Here is a 21,681-nt window from a genome sequence, read left to right as displayed (position 1 = left end):
TATCTCAACCCACGAGTTTTACTTCTCTTCCCCAGTTTTCTCCCCTATCCCACTGGGTGGGGGGGAGTGAGTGAGCGGCTGCGTGGTGCTTAATTGCTGGCTGGGGTTAAACCACAACAGCAGAAAACCAAAACAGGCCACTTAAAATTCTCACTTTAAATAGAATATGTTGTTTAACCACTAATTTTTGAAATTTAAAAGAAAATATATCTTTTCTGTAAGGAACTGTCTAATTTTGGATAAACTTCATTAACTCCACACAATATAGACAACTCTGAACAGGTGAAGCACTTTAAGTATTGGAAAATGGGGTGAAAGAAAAGCGGCAATGATTTCCCAGATTAAGAATACTTTTATTAATAACATTTAAGAATGACAGTTTCAGTAAGTTCAATTTATTAAGTGTCCACATAAATCTGTTTTTGTTTTTTTTATACTCCAAAATACCCAACTTTTACAATTTCAAGTTTCAGTGCTTTGAGCTAAAAACCAGGAGCATATAATAGTGAATTCCTGCAGCATATTAAATTCATAGATTTGCAAACTCAGAAGGAATACTAGGATTATCAAAGTTTGATCTCCTATATAACATAGGTTTTAGGCTTCCCTGATTTAACTATTGTTTCAGTCCAGTAACCGGGGGGTTTTCTTTAAGAAAAACACCAATGCTGCTGTTTCACAGAACACAGCGAACAAAATTAGCAAGCAGCCATACTACTTCTTGAGTTTCTTTTGAGCAGCCTTCTTCTTGACCATTTGTAACCTTTTCATAGCATTGAGCTGAGATTCCTGAGAGGTCGGGCCTTTTAGGGAGGTTGACTGATTACCAGTATCTGCTGTGGTTTTGCTTGCACTGCCTCCGCTGTTACCTGCAGTCCCACTGTTGCCATTCCCACTGCTCACTTGGCTGCTGGTGCTTGGCGTAGTACTGCTGGGACTAGGAAGACCTACTTTGCTGACGTTGTCACTGCTTACCGAACGGCTAAGAGTGGTTTTCCCCAGTGTCAGAGGTGGAAGAGGTTTCAGCTGAACAGGGTTTGTGCTGTTGTTGGCAGAAGCTATTTTTGACCCTAGTCCTGTTTTGGAAGTTGCCAACCCTGACAAACCCACAGGTTTCTGGTTATTTGAAGAAGCTGCAGGTTTCCCACTGGTGCTCTGTGCTGTTGATCCCAGTTTGGCAGTTGATGGGTTGGCAGAGGAGGTTTTGGCTGCAAAAGCAGCCCATCCTGTAAGGCCACTGGTTGCTGAAGAGGAAACACTTGTACTGGCTGAGTTCCCCGAAATTGCCGCTGAGGTCTAAAATAAATAAAGCACTCTTATTATAGCAGAACCTATTTGTGTAACACATCACAGCAGGAATAGATTTAGCCTCTGCTTCAGTTCTTTTCCCAGGAACACCCAGTGGACAATATTTCATCACTGGTCACTACTGTTAAAGTATTAACAAGAAAAGGAAAGGATGCCAGCTGCAGCCAACTTTTAATTTCCCAGCCACATAAAATCAACATTACCTCTTCTTCCCTTTCTTCTATACAGCTAGCAGGCTATCATATGGCATTGTGATCCCCCCCTTAAAGTCTAAAAGATGGTTTAACTGAAGTAACTACAAAATCCCCAGATTTGTGAAGTATAAAAAAGCGAGGCAAGCCACCACCTTTTATTGTTTACTGTCGTTAGCTGGTGTCACTTTTTAACAAGATGAGAGATGCTCAGACAAAAATCAGACACTGAGCCATTAAGTATTGCATTTATTACAGTCTTCTGGTCAAAGTAGCAGTGTCTAAACTTTTTACTTCCCTTCCCTCCTCTTGGTTCTTAGCAGCCTGTACCATAGATACAATTTAAAAAAAAAAAACCAAACCAAAACAAAGTCACTGGACTTCTTTCCTGTAGTCTTCCCATTCAGGTACTGCAAAAGACAAACTTACTGCAAACATGGTTTTCCTTGCCTGCAAAGTGCTATACCACATTAACTGCAGTTCCCACACCTTAAACCCTGTAATCGCCAGTTTTCAGATGGGGATACTACACACATTGAATTATAAAACCAGAGTTATACTAACCGGCAGAGTCAAAATGGAAATTAAAACCCTCTATTTGAGTAATACTCCTTCTATAATATATCCAGACAGTTTCTAAACAGTAAAGATGATGGATGAAATTGGGCCTCACTCTTACAACCTGTTTAGGCCCATAAATAACTCTGCTGAAGTGAAAAAAGTTATTCACAAGTGTAGGTGCTTGAGCAATAGCCATCATATTATTCATGCTGGTTTTCATCCAGGCAGAGCAACGGCAAACATAACTTTGAGCACATGAATAACTGCTTTCATTCTCAGTTAAAAATGTGTTTTCCTAGGTAAAGGTCATGCTTTGTTAGACTACTATGTTATTTATTACACTGCTTCTGGTTTACCACCTTTGACCAACTTGTGACAATATATATTAAATAACTTGGAGAAACAGAAACATGAGGCAACATATATAAGAAGCAGCAGCCTCCTAAATTAGATCTCTCAGAGTCAGCTAGAGTTTCCCTATTACAGAATCATAGAACCATCTAGGCCAGAAAACACTTTCAAGATCGAGTCCAACTGTTAACCCAGCACTGCCAAGTCCACTATTATCATGAGGAGAAGCCTTCTATCAAAATATGCATATATTACTTGATCACAGAGAGCAAATCATATCTTTTATACAATTCATAGAATGGTTTCGGTTGGAAGGGACCTTAAAGATCATCCAGTTCCAACCCTCCCCCCATGGGCAGGGACACCTTCCACTAGACCAGGTTGCTCAAAGCCCCATCCAACCTGATCTTGAACACTTCCAGGGAAGGGGCATCCACAGCATCTCTGGGCAAGCTGTTCTGGTGTCTCATCACCCTCGCAGTGAAGAATTTCTTCCTAATATCTAATCTAAACCTACCCTCTTTCAGTTTAAAGACATTACCCCTCATCCTATCACTACAGTCTCTGTTAAAGAGTCCCTCCCCATCTTTCCTGTAGGCCCCATTTAAGTACTGGAAGGCTGCTGCAAGGTCTCCTCGGAGCCTTCTCTTCTCCAGGCTGAGCAACCCCAACTTTCTCAGCCTGTCCTCATAGGAGAGGTGCTCCAGCCCCCTGATCATCTTCATGGCCCTCCACTGGACCCACCTGAGCAGGTCCATGTCTTTCTTATGTTGGGGGGCCCCCAAGCTGAATGCAGTACTCCAGGTAGGGTCTCACCAGAGCAGAGCAGAGGGGCAGAATCACCTCCCTCGACCTGCTGGTTACGCTTCTTTTGATGCAGCCCAGGATACAGTTGGCTTTCTGGGTTGCTAGCACACATTTATGAGAATTTCTACTTGCGTAAAATATTAAAAAAATCTGTAAAGTAAATTCTGTTCTCTCCCTTGTAACAAAAAACCACCATCAAGAGCTGGTTGCTTTAGGGACTTACAGTTGAATTGAGGGTTTTTTCCCCCCACTCTTTTAGTGTTAATGCAAAACACTATGCTATGCTATGGTACTACTCAGTACACATAGTATAGCACACTATTTTCATTCATGGTTCCTGTGAGAAAAGATTGGTCTAACTGAAAAAACGATAATCTATGCAGTGAAATGCAAACTCCTCCTCTGGAAAATTTGAACTACATTACCTTGACTTCAGTTCTCTTGAATGCTAGAAAAGTTGGTGGGGTCTCAGGTTTTAACTTAATTTCTGGCTTCTTGACCAACGGATCCTTCACAGCTGGTGCAACTGAAACCACCGCAGGAGCTGGTTTTTGAGGTGGTTTTTGTGTCTTCTGAGCCTGTGTAAGTGGTAGGAAAAAACCCACAAATAAGTCATGGGCCCCATAACATTGACTGTTTTGACTGTTAACAAAAAAGCATGAGCATTATCAGATTGCAATCTAGCCTTTACAATTTCAAGCTGAATGGTGCCTGAGAAATACAGTAATAGGGGATGTGGAGGTAGTGCTGAGTATGCTACTAGGGACAGAGTCCAGCCAAAAGGCATACTGAACAGGACTTGCTACTTCAGCATGGAAAGAGCAGCAGTGTTGACACTTAGGGAACAGGAAAGCACTGGGCCTCCACAGAAATAAGGCAAAGACAGGTGAACTTGAGGAAGACAGGGACATAATCCAGCAGTACTGGGATGCAGGCTGCAAGAGTCTGCTAAGTGGCAGGTAAAATGGTAGAGTTTATGCTGAAACAAAAAAAAGGAAAGGGCATGTTGAATGGCTGCAATGGCTATCTTGTGCAGTAACTGACCTCAAGCAAACACTCCTCTGAGTTCAAAGGCCTGATGATCATCAGAATAATCATGTATTTCAGTCAGTGATGATAACTTCTAGGCCAGGATCTTACACTGCCTTCTTTTCTTGTTTCTTAGTAGAGCCATTTCAACAGATAATTTGCTAAGTTATCACAGAACAGTTCCAAAACAGAACACATTTTCTGTTGTATAAAAGGGTTTGATGTTAAAATGTCAGAACTAAACTTGTGTGAACTAATGGTTAATGTTTTATGCACCCAAAGATGCTTTCTTACTCTGATCTTTGTTTCTCATAATGAGATGAGTGGGATTCCTGTGGGATCAGAAATAATTAGTCTCCTTCGACAAGAAATTAACATGCATATCAATCAAAACAAAGGGATTTTTTTTCCTGGAATGTGCTACCCTCAGCTTATAGTTGAGCCTGAGAACACTCAACACTTAAGATCTGGACAGAAATTTGCAGTCTTGTCTTACAGGAAAACAACCATTCATGTCCAAAGCTGAGAAAAAAACTAAAACTGTAGGGCTATTGGGTAGACATGTACTAAAAACTGAGTATCACTTGAAATAAAAAAGTTTTCAGTTGCTGCTTACCAAGTAGGAAATAATCCTATTTCACTCTTCTTCACTCAACTTCCGCTTTTTTAAAAAAGCTTGGTTTAAGCAGCACATTACAGAATACTCTTTGAGATGCTACATTAAAAAGCACAGCTACAGTAAGGGAAGCACTGCTGAGAAAAATGGTTCTCCAACATGCTTCCAAACAGTTCTGCAACCCATAAGATACTCTCATGTATTAGAAACAGCCTGCTGTATTCAAATAGTGCTCATACGAGACAAAAAACTGACTCCTACCATTCTCTTCATCTGCCTGGTACAGCGGGCACAATACCATACAAGTCGAGGATCATTCACTTCCTTGTCTGTCACCTGAGGTTTATGGCAATCCTGGTGGTAGAGATTATGGCACTCCTGACACTCCACTAGCTGATTCCCAGAAGTAACTGTCATTTGCCTGCAGAGCAAATAGTTAAGAACAGATTATGGAAGAAAGCACTTAAAGGATTATCCAATTGTTACAAATTTTGCAAGGCTTAAGATAAAAACTAAAAATATTTCTGCTTTCACATATATTTTCTACCTGTGGCAAATGAAATATATTCCTTTTCTTCCTGTATGAGTTATTCCTAATATTTTAGAAATTTTGTATTTTTTAAAAGGTAATTTCTTTCAAGAAAATCTAAAACTTCTATACTGTTAAACATGTGTATAAGACACTTGATCTCTCCGTTTGTTTTTTATGCTAGAAATGTAAGTCTCACCTGCTTTGCTTCACCCGGGCATTTTATGGATACCTCACTGTACACCAATTATGGCTTCCTCATTATATTATCCTAGTCTACATTTGGATAATTTTGCTGTAGGCTGTACAGCATTACAGTTCAAGAACCAATAATTTCTCAATGACAAGCCTGTAAGAGTGCTTTCTACTACAGAATTTAAAAGCATCATCATCCAAGCTATACACTACTTTAAAGACATTTATTAGCCATCCTTTTGGTCCCTACTACACAAACAGACACTTGGAAGTCAAGATAATACCAGAATCATGGAAAGATGGAATAGCAAGGATTAACTGTGCAGTCCTGCCTTGAAGTAAACGTGTAAGCTGGTGATGAGGACTTAATTTTGTGTGGGCCTCTGGTGAAAGTAATCACGCTGTATAAATGACAAATTAGTGATATACACATGACTGGGAGTATGTCTGTGAATTAGCCAAATACCATTTTCCTAATGATTTCTTCTTTCAGATGACAAATCAAGCTATTTAATTGCTAAGCTGCTTTTGCTCATATCCCTGAGGAGCAGGTACCCAGGTAACCATGGAAACTCTATTTGTAGATGGGTGGGGAAAGGTAATACCTTATTTCTTTATGTAACAGGAAAATGAAGTCTGAAGGTATTGTCCATATGAATACTAGGACATTTTCTAAGAGATATTTCTCCTTTAAACAGGCTATTTAAAAACAGAGGGAGAAACCTTTCTGAAATTCCAGGGCCCATTATTTTAGATGCAGGATATTTCAAAAGCCATTTGGTTTGTTTCTTATTCCTAAATAAACTGGGTCAGAACAAGCATTGATGTTTCAACCCCATGTCTCAAGGGAGGAGACTCACCCTATTTTAAAATTACAAAGAACAATCCCAGACTGATTAAAAAAACATGAACTCTTCGTGCCCAGAAACAAGTTAAACCAGAGTTATTTTTAAATGATAACCACAAAACAAGCCTAATGATTTTTTACCTTCAGAAAACAAACAAAAAAGTATTCATAAAAAATAAGGTTGTTCTTTCAAAACCAGGCTTTTTTAAAGACATATATTCTTTGCTTTTTTTGAGAGACAGAGTTCACTATCATCTGCAAACTGCGTGTAGTATTTCTTCTTCGTAAGAACTGAGAAGCCATATAACTGATGAGTCTTGTTTTTCTAAGATCTGCAGGTATTGGAGAGGGTGAGGTTATTTGAATACTCCCTCTCTCCTTATACCTAACTTGATATAAAAGAACAAAAAGAAAAACACCACAGGCATCAACATTTAGTACTCCTAATCACCATAAAAATACATTGGACACTTGGCAAATCTTGAAGAAACATTTAATGTCTCTACTTTAGTTTTTACATCTATAAAAAAGGAATAGTTAATATTTAAAAGCACTCTTGCATTTGTGAACCCACAGCTGGGTTCTTGTTGTCTTCTAAAGCAACATAAATATAAAGCCTTTGGCTATGAACCCTGCCTACCCTGCAATTGGACATGATTTTTTCATTCACAACTGAATGAGTTGTTAAAAGATCTCATTTTCTAATACTATTCATACTTGAGTTATTTTACAGAGTATCCAGTGCTTTTATATTTCATACATACTGGGATGTTATTATTTTGGCTCAAGATGGCCAACCCCCAAAAGGGCCCACATGTTGAAAGCTGAGCAGTAAATAGTGGAATACTGTCTAATCAATGTGTTGGATTTAGAAAGTCTGAAGCACGACTACTCTGAAAAACACCCTGTCCAGTGTGAGCTGGAGGTCAAGAACCACATGACATCTGTTCCAGCAGGTTTCACGTAAAATGGAAACAAATCCTGACCATTGAGTGACCATAGCCATCCCCTCTCTAATGGGTTGTTTCTTTCTCTCCTGTGCCTTTCCATCCCTCTGGCATCAGGTTAATGAGAGCTATTTTAGTTAGCCAGGATAGATGCATCCTTTGCAAGAGCACTATGAATTTGTGACCACTATTAGCTAGAAGCAACACCTTCAGCGGCCAGGTTAAACATTGACTGTGGAACAGCTAATGGAACCACATAGCTGGCCTAAGCTTTTCAAAGCAAAGTCTGGGCCATGCTAGGCACAGTAGCTGCGTTTTCTTTCTTTACCTTCTTTACTTTGTAGGCATTTCTCATCACGTCTGTGTTTTCCTTTGCCAGAGAAGATGCAGAATTAATAATCCACAGCAGCTCAAGACTGTCTAAACAAAACTTTTCTTTATCCCCTCCTGCCAAATAAGTTAATACCATACTGGTTTTAGTAGCATTTTAACATACTGCTGAACAGGGCTTTCCCCCTTTAGGAGACACGAAAAATGGAATTTGCAGGAAGAAAGGTAAAATTGAAATATTTATTTCATATTTCAAATGTTTTAACTGTTCTTCCTTTTTCAAAGTCTATAATAAAAAATAAAACATTTGAGCTAACACATGGGAATGTGACATAAAAATCTCATCAGCCCACAATTGGTTAACAGTATAATTAACTGTAACAATGGAAATTTATCCTCCCTGGACTGGAGACACTTCCTTGACCACAGAAATGACTGAAGAACAAAGTTATAAAGCACAGTTTCCCAACTGACTTAAGCTGAGCTAAAATACATACTGCTACCAAAAGGCCAGTCCCACCTTCCTCTCTGTCCTGGCTCTACATTCCTGCATCCACACACGTGCCAGCATAAGCATTTACACTCACCAAGCTGACAAAAACCTAAACCTACTGAAAAACCCAAGTGGAGAGCTGATCCAGAAGCTGATTCAGCTGATCACAAACCTGTGCGGGCAATACACCCCCTAAACAGGACAGGGAAGGAGGTACATTGGGAGAGCCAAACTGTTCCTTTTGGCAGCAGTGGGGACTTACAAAGATATAAATCATCTGTGAAATCAAATCCTGATTCGAGTGTTTTGATCCCAGGATGGATATTCAAAAGCGTATTATATGCTTCCATTAACACTAAATGTATTGCTAGCAGAATGTTATTAAGATCCAATTTAGAGCCCTTACTGAAAAGTAAGAAGAACCTGTCTTGACTGCAAGATATATTTACACTGTTAACTGAAAAAACATGGCTATGTGTAAATTGATGTCAAATGATTATGAAGAGAGGAGCAAGACATACAGATCTCATAACAATACCACTTAAAAATGTTTTCAGAAGAGAACTGATTTTTTTAAAATGATAAGCATTAGCCATTAATATTTTAACTTGTTTTCCAGTAATTAAAAATCAGTATTTGTCATGATGGGTTTTGCATCATGGCTAGCTTTATTATTTTTCAGTTGCCCTTTTCCTGAAGAAGAAAAGTTAGTTTTCTCATTAAGTGTTCCATCTTCAAGAAATCACTCTTATTCATGAAGGATGCTTAAATGTATTATTAATTTTGGATATGTGCTTAAGTGATTTCCAGAATAAAAACTACAGGAAGCATTAACTCAATAGTACACAATTTTTAAAAAACCAAAGGTAACTACACAATTGCAATGAAGCAATGTTGACTTACCTGCAAACAACACAGGCTAAGCCCATTTCCATAGCAAAGTCATCAGCACTGGTTTCCTCAAAGCTAGATAAATCAGGCATGGATAAATCCTTGCTTGTCTGAACTGTAATAGGAGAGGAACGAGCCTCCTGCTTCTCTAGCCTGGGCTTCTTTGGTGTATCAGCTCCTTCAGCGGTATCCCCTTTTATCTATTACACACATACACAGAGCGAATGTGAAAATGCAAAAACCTAATGTATATTATTAAAATGAGAAAATAACTGGAACAATTAGGTTAGCAGTATAAGGTGGTGTACTTTACACAGCGTACACACAATGTATTTTCCTTAGATACATATTTTCTTCAAAATATTTATGAATTAGAAGCTCAAGTCTACTTTTTGTACTTCGCCACAAAATCCTTGAAAAAGCTTTAGGAATCCCACATTTCAGCGTGCTACATTTTAGTAACCTCTTATTATCAGGATATTTAAAACACAGAGTCACAGGAGGGGACATTTAAAGGTCCAACCCCCCTGCAACGAGCAAGGAAAACATTCACAGAATAAGTATAACAAGACTTTTGTTAGATTGCCTAAATGGCAACATGATTGGATAATGCAGCTCATAGGCTACGCACCATTAGATGAGTTGACTTACACTGGTTGAAAAGGAGAGCTTTTGTCTAAAACATCGTCAAGTTTATTAACCAAGTTATTTCATTAGAGAACAAAAATTACTTACTTTATCAGCAGATCTCTTTTCTGTTTCTTTTTTCACCTTTTCTGATGCAGTGGGCTTGCCATTGCTGTTGCCAGAAGGCAAACTAGAAGAAGCTTTAGGCTCTTGCTTACTGGAAATAGGTTTGGTAACAGATACTTTTGGTTGCTCTACTTCCTAAAAAGAGAAAAAAACCCCTGAAGGCAAACGCTACATTTGAGTTACTTCCTCTTTTGCAATTAGTTAGATAAAAGGATAGGCAAACAACATGCCATACAACATTGATCATCTATATACACACTTTTTTTTTTAAACATTTCTTAAATATTTTCATATCACATCGACAAATTAGTGTGTTTAAGCTGCAGTCAATTATTAAAACCTTCCCTTATCCCTCACCTTCCAGAGGAAAAGGTGCTCCTTTTCCAAAGACAGATCCTCTTTGGAACATTAATTAAAAAGGAAAACTTTTCTGCTTTTAAAATTCAAAGAGATAATGAACACAAATTTTCAGATAGTTCCGAGGACAAAATTCAATACAAGCTGAAAATTTAAGTTGACATCTGATGTCACCAGACATCAATACTTCATTCCCTCATGGAGTAAAATATTGACCTCCGCTTAATCTCAGTCCATATTCACCTACCAGATTAATAAATTGAGATCTCAACAGAAATCAATAGTTCTTATTAATGATGCAATTAGTGTCAGCAATGGATAATAAGCAAGCGAGTCTGTAAATGAGTGATTAATCATGCCAATGTGCATGAGCAAGGTACCCGCCCCCAGCTTGGTAAGAAGGGAGTAATTCTCTGCTGTATACTGGGATGGGTTCTGAGCTTCAACCCCCCTGCACCAAGTTTGCTGACTTCTTTTTGCATCTAGAGTCAGAAATGGATTTCCTCGTCTGCCTGACTGTGGTAATCCTGTGCTCCTTACTCTGTTCTTGGATTTCATGGTCAACCACAAATTAATCCTGCAGCCTGAGAACGCAAGGAAAGGAGTTCTTATACGTTTTTCCATTTCTAAGCTTTGCAGTCCAGCTGATACTGGAGACACTCAGTCTTCTGGCCTGAGCCTCAGTCTCACCTGAGGGCAGGTGACTACCAGCCCAGCTGTTACTAGAATTGGCTTCCCAAGCCTCTTAGCACTATTATGTGGCTCCCTGCTTCCTCTTTAAACCACAAACCAATGCTTCTTTGAGCTCTGACATAGAGGGCATCTGAGACTTTTGAGACCTGTGTTAGAGGGAACTGCAGTTTAGGTTTCAGGGAGTTAACAATTTGAATAAAAAGGAGTTAGACCACACAGTACAAGCATGATGTATGCTGTAGCAGTAATAGTGCCTTTTAGTTATTTGGAACCACATACACATAGAGATGAAATATTACTAATGTATCAGCATACAGATAATCATTAGAACATACCAGGCTGACTTCTAGGCATCCTAGGGGAGAACACTACCTCATTATCCATATGGCAATACGTAGCAGCATAAGGATGTCCCCGCTTGGTTATTTCCACACACTAACCTCAGATTCAAATATTCTCTCTAGCAGGTGTTTAGTGATTTTCAGTATATGAAAAATAATGTTTGTCCATTGGATGGCAATGGTTTCAGCCTACAAATCATTTCTACTTTGAACCATTTGGTGGTTTTCATTCTCATATGACTTCATCAACAGAATTTCAAGAAAAGAGATCCAGCTTTATCAGCAAATAGCTTATTTTGTTTCATATTTATCTGTGGCAAGAATAATCTGCATTTTAAAGACCTTTTAGCTCTGACTGTAGCTGGAAAAATACATAATTTTGGGTTCACCTTAGATAGCATGTATGATAGTTTACGAACAAAAATGCAAAAACCAATATAAAAGTGAATACAAAAAGTACTATTACAAAGTCACAAGACTTGCAATATAGCGTTGAATATCTCTCTTACAGGTCTGGGTATACCAACAAGGTAAAGATTTTTTTTTTTCCCCATTAACTTCAATTAATCAAACAGATTATGTTGCATAAAAGGGGAACTATAATATGAACATTCCATAATTACTTTTTCTTTTTCCTCAATTTCTGAATCTCTTTTAACTTTTCAGCTGTAAAAGACTACCTAGGAATAGCAGGAGCTTTAAAAAACAACATACAAAAATGACCCATGCTCTCCAATACCAATACCTTCTGAGATGGACGATAGCTTGAGTCAGTTCCTCTGGCCAAAGACTCATCAAGAAGCGCTTTCAGCTTTTCAGCAGAGTCCTTACTCTTAGAATGCAAGAAGCCCAGGGCTTTCAGAAAAATGGGATCAAGCTCCAAGTTCACTGTAGCAGCCATAGTGGTGTCTTTGGAAGAAGGGAGGGGGTGGAAAGGAAAACAATGACAACTTTATTCAGATGGAGGATAACAGCATGTGGTTAACTCCCTCACAGAAGATTTTTTTTTGTGTGCGTGTAAAATGAAATGATATTAAATCACAGCAAGGATGATACGTGAAGTAATTATCATCATTAGAAAATGACTGATTGTGAATCTCAGAGCTGCGGAACTTGAATTTGGCTTTACATCTGAAGTGATGTCAAATTCGTTCTTTGGCATATCTGATGTTCAGAAACTAAACTCATCATACTTATATAAATGGAATCAATATTCCGTATTCTTGATATTCCATACATACAGAATATTGAAAAGTACGCAAAATAAGCATAAACCTCAAGAAAAGCAATTACCACCCTCTTCCTTAACATTATTTGCACATGCAGTGATTTCTATCTCATTGCTCATTTAAGAATAACAAAGAAAAATCTCTCACTTGTAGAAAAATTAACTTTTGAAACTTCTGAAAAGAACAGCTCATTGTAACATATGATACAAGAGATATAAACCAGTAGTATATGATTTTATACATATACAAAAAATCTGAAAAAATACATTGTCCATTTTTAAATTTAGCTGAAATGGTGAGAAAATTCATAACTCAGATTGTGATTTATCCAACTCCCCTTGCAATAGCCTAGGTTTTCATGTCAAGCAATGACTAACCAGAGCTCTAAGATGCCACAGTGTCAACGTAAATGGAATAAAGAAAGGAAGAGGTTAGAATGAATTAAAAAAAAAAAATATGTTTGCTTCATAGCAACACATTCCTGCACTCTGGAGCTTTCTCTGTTAATTTCTTTAATAAAAGCTCTAAGGAACTGTATTTACATCAGAAATTGTCCCTACAAAGATAGATAGCTCTCTAACTTAATCAGTAACTAACACTTAATAATTTAAGAAATAATATGGGAAGGGAAGTTTCCTGCTCTTTTCCAAAATGGATGAGAAGTGGTATTGTTAATGATCCCTTCAAATCTCATTTGAAACGCATCAGGATGTTTTTTTGTTTGTTTTGTTTTTTAATACAGTAATCTAGAAGATATTCTTGAAAAGGCTTTCATCGGTTCTGTTCAAAAGCCCTGCCTGGACAGCTTTTTCAGCCCGAGCTTCCAAGGTTTTGTCAGATGAATTCCTTTTGATATTCAAGGCAGTGAACTTTTACCTCTCTGGCCAAAACACCAGCAGCGGCAGCCTGCTCCCTCAACACTTTCCTAGAAGTCTCCAGGAACCTTTATCTCATGCTGAGCTTTCACAAGACACCAGAGAATCGCTTGACTGAGATCATCAAGGAGTTCAACATACAGTAGACTTCATAGGGATTTTATCAATGGACCCAGCAGAGAGTTAAGAATCCTCTTCAAGAGCCTCTTCTCTCTTTCTTAATCTTTGCTACTTGTCAAATAATTTGCTGGTGGCCACAGAACTTCTGCTAGTAAGTACTACACACCAGTTACTCTGCTTTTTCACTGATCAAGCAGAGACTGCGGCGCAAGCCCCGTAAAGACAATTCTGTCTCTCTCTGATGTTTACAAAAAGTGAATTCAATGTGTGTGGAAAGCACGTACCCTCTTTTTTTACATGTCTCTCTCTGATAAATTTTCAGGCTGCTCCGGAGTTCTGTGGGTGGGTTACCTCTCCCATTTCTTTGTTCTGTAAATATGTCTTCCAAGTTTCAGTACCATATAATCTTAAATTAGGACTCTGCAAAACCTTCTGTTGAGTGACAACAGTAGAATTAAAACACTGATTTCAGAAATTTCAAATAATTCCCTGTTAAAAAAATCCTTTAAGTTCTTTTCTGAGGCTTCTTCTAGGAATATATATTTGTGTACGTAAGGAACAAGTAGCCTCAACAGTCATTAGCAGCCAATACAGGATGCCTGCAGTATTTAGAGAACAAGTGTAAGCATACTAATTCCATTTTCATCTTTCTGAAGGTAACACTTCCCAGATTTATTTCTAGCTCTCGTTGTCTTTAGAAAAAGACATCTATTGTAAAGGAACTGTTAAAATCCAAATTTCAAAAGGGTTCACTGTATTTATTCTTTTATTTGCGTATGAAATCACAGGAATTCTTTCTCTGTTGTCAAGGGTGAATTATTATGTCATAGGCTACTGCAGTTATAACTAACATCACAAGAAATTTCTCATGGGAAGGGAGGAAACTGGGCTTCTTAAATAGTTCAAGTATGCTCAGTTTAGGCATATATTTTCAAATTAAAAAAAAATCTGTTTGTAAGTTGAAGAAGGTAAGTATATTTAATGGAAAGATGAACACATCAATAGCCGTCTTAAAAACAGCATCATCTGAAAAAAGTAAATTGATAAGTATGTTCTCCTTACTGGACCACAATAACACAACTGTCAAACAGGCTAATACCAATAACTGGCCTGGTCTGAAAGGCAAATTATTGCTTTTGGTGGTGGCTTTTTCCAGATGTTTACAGATCAGAACAGTGGTTTGATACTTATAATCCTAAGATCCAATTACATTCATTCATGTTTTCATTCCTAAACTGCTCCTCTGGTGGTGAAGTCAGCATATAGCAACTTGATAGCCTTGGAGCAAGAACAGTACAGTGTTTTAGCAATGATACCACAGGTTATTCTGCGCGAGAGTTCTCCTTGACTTTCTGGTTGAAGTGGAATCTTTGTGCAGAACATAGTTCAAATGTTGTTTAGGAAAAAGAAATAGGAAAAAAGTGGGTATGACGCTGTCTTTTGTGCAGCAGTTTGATAATGCAGGTGTGACATTAGAGGGCTGTATTACAATCCTTGAACCCAGAGCAGAACTGATGTTGCACAAAGCAGTAACGGTAGGGAATACGCAGGCAACTCCTGGAGCAGGGACAGGAACTCAGGTGCACCCTCTTGCAACTAAGCATCAACCCATTAGCCCAGCCCTAAAGGCACCTTTGTCAGGTTAGGTCTCTGTTTGACACTTCTTCACTATTGTACAAACTGTTTGACAATGGATGGACAAGACCAAATACAAGGTAACAAAACTCTCTGAAGTATCTGAGATAATATTAAAAATCCTACAATGGACAATCATGGAGTGACCTCCCAATGCAGACTACTCTAAGTGGCTTAAATCCCTGTGGGGGAAAAAAAAAGTTAATTAGTGGGTTGTTATTCTTAAAACATCTGACAATTTTTTGAGTCTCTCATTTCTTCAGCATACTATTGTCTTCTGCCAAATACATACAAGCTTAATTGAGCACTATGAAGAATATGTGGTCTTCCAATTTAATAGACCTATTAGACTTCCAGGGTGTAAGAGACCCTTTCTTTTAATTTATTTGCCAGCTATTATTTTGCATGCCTACACATGCATTATCTTATTCATCATAACTTTCAGTTAAATGGATCTACTTACATTACGTTTTCAGGTATGGTAATATTTTCATCCATCTGTTTCTAAACTCCTATTTCTACTATTTTCTGAGACAGGTGTGCAATGAAGATATTTTTCCAAGAAAGTGCACACCTTCAATTTATATTGCAATGCTATTATCAAACCCATTCTTTATAAACTCAGCAATACTTTTATTTTTCACTGACACTGGTGATTAAAAGGACTTTCACTAACATATCCTTTTCAGCTACCTTCAACATCGGTAGCAGTTAACTTGCAACCCAGTAACATGAAACAATAGCACAAAATTCCTTCCAATGCACTCCACTGCGTTCATCAATAATTAATTTCACTTGCCATCATAATATCAATTCACTCCCGCCCCGCCCCCCAAGCCCTTTGGATTCTTCTGTTCCTCAGGATTTTCTCTCTTCCTGACTAATAACTGTGACAGTGGCAGATTTTGCTTATTTACCAGTAATGCCTTTTCCAGACCACTTTCAGATTTAATGTAAGTCTTAATAAAGTAGATCAAGGAAAATCTTAAAAGCAGGAAAAACTGAACTTCTATCTTCAGTTTTTGTTTTAGTATCTTAATCAGGACTTGATTCATGACAATATAATTTCTCAGTTATCTCCCATGAGGGATACTTCAAAACGCATACACTTTAGTAGTCCAGACAACTGTATTAATCAGTTCTTATTTATTTGACATCTTCTCCAAAGAATTTTAGAAGACTGGAGTAAAATCTTGTGCTATGGAGTTACTAGTACTGGCATCCTTCATTTTACATTCTATTCTACAGCATCTTTTATACTGTACTTTTAAATTAATATTTCAATCAATATCACAGTAACCTGTTTATCCAAAATTTCTAAGATTACACTACTGCCCTATATTTGCTGTCTTCTGTTCCTCACAAACAATACATTATTTAAGTATCACAGAATCCTTCAGTTTGGAAGGGACCGCAAGTGGTCACCCTGTGCAACCTCCTGCTCAAAGCAAAGTCAACGCTTTGAGGCCCCGGACTTTGTCCAGTTGGATCTTGAAAACGTCCAAAGACAGAAATGTGACAAACCTTCTGGGCAACCTGTCCCAATGCCTAACTGTCCTCATTTCCTTACTTTGAATTGTAACCTCCCCTGTTCCAAGTTGTGCTGTCTCTTGTTCTTCTGCAGTGCACCCGAGTAGAAAGACTGGCTCTATCTTCTCAATAATCTCCTCCTAGGTATATAAAGGCTTCCATTAGGTCTCCCTAAGCCCACGGTAGATGACATCCAACACTCTCCCTTCATCTTCAGATCTAGTTATTTTGTCACAGAGGACAATCCAGTTGGTCAGGCTTGATTTATCCTTGGTAGATCCCAAGCTGGCTATCCCCAGTCACCACCTGGTCCTTCTTATGTCTACAAATGGCTTCCCTCCATGATCTTTCCACAGGTGGAAGGAGTAAGGCTAACCAGCCTGTAGTTCTCTGGATTGTCCTTCTTGCTCTTTTTGAAGATGAACTTAAGACTTGCCTTTCTCCAGTCTTGGGGATCTCCCCAATCTCATGGCCTTTCAGTAGCTTCGTGAAGTCACTGTCAGCTCTCAGCACCCTTGAATTCAGTCCCCTTGGGCCCATGGACTTGTCAGGTAAAAAATTCCTGCTTCAATCCTCTTCCCCAACTTGTAGTTCCTCCTCTCCTTGAACCTTGCCTTGTGGCAAAAGTCCTGGGAGACCTTATTGGTGAAGTCTGAGCCAAAGACGACATCAACTATCCCACCCTTATCTGTGTCTGCTGTCACCAACACATTTGTCCCACTCAGCAGCAGCACCATGTTTTCCTTGTGAATCCTTTTCCTGATAAACAGCATCTCGTTACCGTTGACATCTCTTGCTAGTTTTAAATCTAGCTTAGCTTTGGCTTTCCTAACACCATCCCCACATGCCTGGGCAATATTTCTACATTCCTCCTTTGTAGCCTGTGTCTCCACTTCCACCTCCTGTATACGTCCTTTTTGCACTGGAGCTCTGTCATGAGTTCCCTGTTTGATCAAGCCCTTTTCCTGTTACACCTGCCTTACCTTTCTACAAAATGGTTTTGTCCTCATGAATAGCTGTGCTGCCACAAAAATCAGTTTTACAAAAAAACATTTATCCAAGTAAGCGAGACAATTGTACCTATGCAACCGAGATTTGCTAATCCCTGCTACCACCAAGCTGCAATATTCTGCAAAAATGCACCTGAAGATGCTGTTTAAACAGATGGCACTGCTCATTGGTTTGAGTCACGGGTAAATTCATTACATGTCCATTATTGTTTTCACCTTTCCCTAATTCAAGGCCTACCAAAATTTATCAGGTTTACAGATTCCCTACATATCATCCTCACGGTGATTTCTCGTCGGAAGAGCCAAACTGTAGTTAAAACTGAATTTCTGAATTAGTTACGCTGAAGCCACGACCCGATCCTTTGCAACATACTTGCCGCAAATTTCTCCCTGACATTTCCTTTAAGAACGAAGGAAAGGCCTCTCATCCAAAAGCAACCCTTTAAAAATAAAATGCTTAAAAGAAGAAGCCGCCGCCACCTCTTAATCAAGCAGTACCTTGTACTACGGTTGAACGTTGCATGCCCTGCGTTACGCATACATCACCTCTATTGGCTTGGGCTGCTTCTTCCGAACCGCCGTCCCCACCCGCGGGCCAGCGCCGCCTTCCTTACGGCTCCGCGGCCGCTGCCCGTCCCGGCGGCCGAGGGGAGACCGACACCCCCCCCCCCCTCACCTCCCGGTGTCGTTACGGCGCTAACGACCGAGTCCGCCCACACCGGTGTCAAACGCCCGCGCCTCCCCGCCCCAGGGCGGCTCCCCACGGATCGGCGCCCGCAGCTGGAAACCAGTGCCCCGGACACGCTGCCCCGTAGGCGGCGCGAAGCGAGGGGCTGCTGCCGGGGCCCTCCCGCAGCCCTTACCGCCCTGGACCGGTTTCCTCAAGGCCGCGGCACCGGCCGCGCCCGCGCGCCCCGGGAGGGACCGTCCCCCCGGACGCCGGCAGAAGGGACGCCAGCACCCACGGGGCCGAGGCGGCCGCCTCGCCTCGCCTCGCCTCGCCGGCTCCGCGCCACAGGGAGACTCAGCGCTCGCCCCGCCCCAGGACCGGCGGTAACGGCCGGCAAGTGTGTGTGTGTGAGGGGTCTCCCCTCTTCTTCCTCCTCCTCCTCCGCCCAAACCTTCTCTTCCCAGGTCCCGGCGAAGTCGCGTCTGCCCCCGCGGAGCCGCCCGCCGCGCTCTTACTGAGGAAAAGGAGGAGGAGGAGGATGGTGTACGGGATCGGCCGCCGTTCACCGCCCGGAGCCGGGTCCGCTGCCGCGCCGGTCCCCCCGCGCAACCGGGGCCCGGAAGCAGCCGTTCCGGGCGCGCACGCGCCCCCCCCCCCGCGCTGTGGGCGGGGCCAGGGCGGGGGCCGCCGTGGCGCGCGCGCAGGAAGGGGCGGAGCCGGGGCGGAAGCTGCCGGGCCGCGTCGGGCCGGGCCGGGCTTGGCGGGGCCGAGCCGCGTGCGGGTCCGGGAGAGCGCTGCGGGCGGGGCGGGGTAAGCGGCGGTGGGCGCCCGCCTCACGCGCGGGGGGGACGGACGGAGCCGTTGGGGGCGGGGCGGGGCTTACCGCCTCGCGGCCGTCACCGCGCCGTCGGCGGCTGAGGGGGCGAGGGCGGCGGGTCCCTCTGCGCGGCCCTGGGGAGCCCCGGTCTTCTGCTTCCTCCTCGCCTGGGCTCCCTGGCGGAGAAGGGCCGCGTCTGCCCCCTTCGCCGTTAGTCCGCTGGTTTGTGAAGGGGGCTTGGCTGGAAGCTCCGCGTTGAGGTGTTTATCGGTGACGACCGGCAGTAGTTGGTGGCGGGAAGGGCACTTGTAGCCTTCGTGTCGTTCGTCTGACGCTTGGTGACTTACGGCTAAGCTTTTTGGGGAGGAAAAAAAAAAAAGAAAAAAAAATTAAAGAAAAGGTTTCGGTGTTGGCTACCAGGTCCGATTTTTCTGGGCTGACACGCTGCTGAGAGAAGCTTGGAGTGGAGGTTTTCTGGAGTAGGTCTGCAAAGGAATTTTAAGTCAGTGGCATTATTTTCTGCAATAACCGAGTTTTAGCGTGCTCTCTTTCTAAAGGTTGGCTTCTGTTCTTCGTAGTCTGTGTCTTACTTTCCTGAACCATAAACAGCTCTTACTTTATTGATATACCTGTCTGAAATTCTGGCTTGAAGCTCTTCATGAAAAGCTTGTATGCTTCTCTTTGGGTTCGCTTGAGGATGCAATGGTGGCCCTAAACTCGTACAGCAAGATTGATGGTCTGGGTAGAAATATAGCTCCAACGACCGACATTATCTGCCTTAAAGCACAAATATTTAAGCTACATATTTCCTGGAGGAAAACTACGTTTTTAAACTTACTGTGTTGAACGTTTCTCAAATGATAATGCGTCTGTTTAACAAAAGTTCCGTTTTACCATGTAGTAATCAACAAATAAATGAGATCTTTTTCAGGAGCTGAAAGAAAGAGGATGCTTATTTATTTATTTTTAATTTTCCTGGGAAACATTTGTTTTTAAACCAACAATTCTCTTTATTACATTGTTATCACAATAGCTCAGTGTAACTAACTTAACTGTTGTTTAGTGCATGTTGAAAGGGAAGAGAGTATGGTAGCAAACAGTACAGTTAGTGAAAATTATACTTACTTAATGTTTGTTATTACTTTTAAATAGCCAAGGTGATTTTTATACCAGAGGTAGACAACATTCTTTATCTTGTCTTTAAGTTATGTTGCAAATCCTGTGATATTCATTACTTCTCCCTTTTCCTCTTTCAACAGTAGCTACTGTAAATAAGGCCAGTATAGAATAAAAAAAAAAAAAAATCCCTTCCCACAGAATTTAGTGTCTAATTAGAGGAAAAAAAGTGCCGGGAAAAATATTGTGAGTGAATAGTGTAATATTTTGTAGGTTTTGTTAGTTATGCATTTCATGTTTTATTTTATTGTGTATAGTTGTGACTGCTTTTGTCTTAGTAACCTGCCAAGGGATTCATAAATTTATCCTTAATGGATAGGTGGTAGTTATGGGAAAATACTTAAGTGAGAACGGGCAACCAAGTAAGCTGCTATTAAGTCATTCAAAGGAAAGGCTGTGCGTAAATCCACGAGGAAGATGTACTCTGCAGAGCCAAAATAGTGCAGAAAAACAGTTATCTTAGGAACAAAAAATATAGGAGACAAGACTTTATAAACGTCTGTGCTTAGAGACAAGACTTTATAAACGTCTGTGCTTAGAGACAAGATGTTAGGAGAAATTCTCTGATTTAAAAGATGGAAGAGGAATGGGATATGACAGTGTAAGAGTGTACAGTTCAGTTGAAGTGATGGTGCAAGAAGACCTTATCTTCTCACACCAAACAATAAGGAAACACAGGTAAAGTCAAGAACTCCTGGACAGATCTATTTTGATACCTCTGCTGTGAGAGATGTGGGAATAAAATTAGCCTGATTGTAGTTTTACATTGTATTCATAGACTGGACACTTAGAAAAAACCCAACAAACCACAAAACCACAGCCAGGCAAATGACAAAACCCTTAAGCAAAATGTCTGATTTTTAGGGTTGCTCTAGGATAGACTTCATGTGTGACACTGATCTAAAAATTCTCTTTGTGCTTCAGCTTTTTCACGCGTATAATGGGAATACAGGAAACTTCCACCTTGCAAGGCTTTTGGCAGGGAAGTCTACAAGATGTTCAATTATTGTTGTGATGAGGGGATGTAGAAGTTTTTACAGTAATTAGCAGTATAAATAAACATAGACTGAATGCTTTGCTATTCTATTGAAATAAATATGTAATAAGTTGCAGTCATTACAGAAGCCCATTTTCTTAAGAATACTTTTAAAAGTTTTTGTGGGAATTAAAGTATTGGAGTAATTCTGTTGATGTTGAAAAGCTCAATGCAAAAAGCAGAGTGGAGTTTTCTGTTGCTAGCTCTTCCTACCTTGTAGTCTGAAAAGTCTGTTCTCCTGGTCTGAAAAGTACATAACTTTAAACATCTCCATAGTTAATATTTCCTGTTCTTTCTCAGTTTGCTAAGAAATTGATAACTTCTCTCTAAACAAGTGGAATAGC

At 40.5% G+C, this 21,681-nt stretch overlaps 2 protein-coding genes across 2 annotated transcripts in view; one reads left to right on the top strand and one right to left on the bottom strand.

Moving 5' to 3' along the window:
- Positions 1–332: 332 nt before the first annotated feature.
- On the bottom strand, positions 333–18,295 carry INTS12 (integrator complex subunit 12). The gene is made up of 7 exons (XM_069783319.1): positions 18,137–18,295; positions 11,985–12,148; positions 9,831–9,983; positions 9,108–9,295; positions 5,125–5,284; positions 3,644–3,796; positions 333–1,296 (listed from the first exon to the last, which is right to left on the bottom strand). The coding sequence occupies exons 1-7, from the start codon at positions 18,159–18,161 to the stop codon at positions 715–717; spliced, it is 1,425 nt and encodes a 474-aa protein (XP_069639420.1). The 5' UTR covers positions 18,162–18,295; the 3' UTR covers positions 333–714.
- Positions 18,296–19,018: 723 nt separating this feature from the next.
- Positions 19,019–21,681, top strand: part of GSTCD (glutathione S-transferase C-terminal domain containing) — a 71,500-nt gene continuing 68,837 nt past the window's right edge. The window contains exon 1 of the mRNA XM_069783299.1: positions 19,019–19,118. The gene's annotated coding sequence lies outside the window, so the exon portion shown is untranslated. The remainder of the gene's footprint in view (positions 19,119–21,681) is intronic.

This window comes from Haliaeetus albicilla, chromosome 1 (assembly GCF_947461875.1).
Source record: "Haliaeetus albicilla chromosome 1, bHalAlb1.1, whole genome shotgun sequence".
NCBI lineage: Eukaryota > Metazoa > Chordata > Aves > Accipitriformes > Accipitridae > Haliaeetus > Haliaeetus albicilla.
The sequence above is the reverse complement of the archived record's forward strand: the minus strand, read 5'-3'. Positions and strand labels throughout refer to the sequence as shown.

Bases quoted from the DNA above. Each gene is read 5' to 3' on its own strand.
- INTS12 (XM_069783319.1), bottom strand. From the start codon at position 18,161: ATGCAACGTTCAACCGTAGTACAAG. The intron at 12,149-18,136 runs GTACTGCTTGAT...CTTCTTCCAAAG, and splicing joins ACGTTCAACCGTAGTACAAG to ACACCACTATGGCTGCTACA. The intron at 5,285-9,107 runs GTAAGTCAACAT...TTTGCTCTGCAG, and splicing joins TTAGCCTGTGTTGTTTGCAG to GCAAATGACAGTTACTTCTG.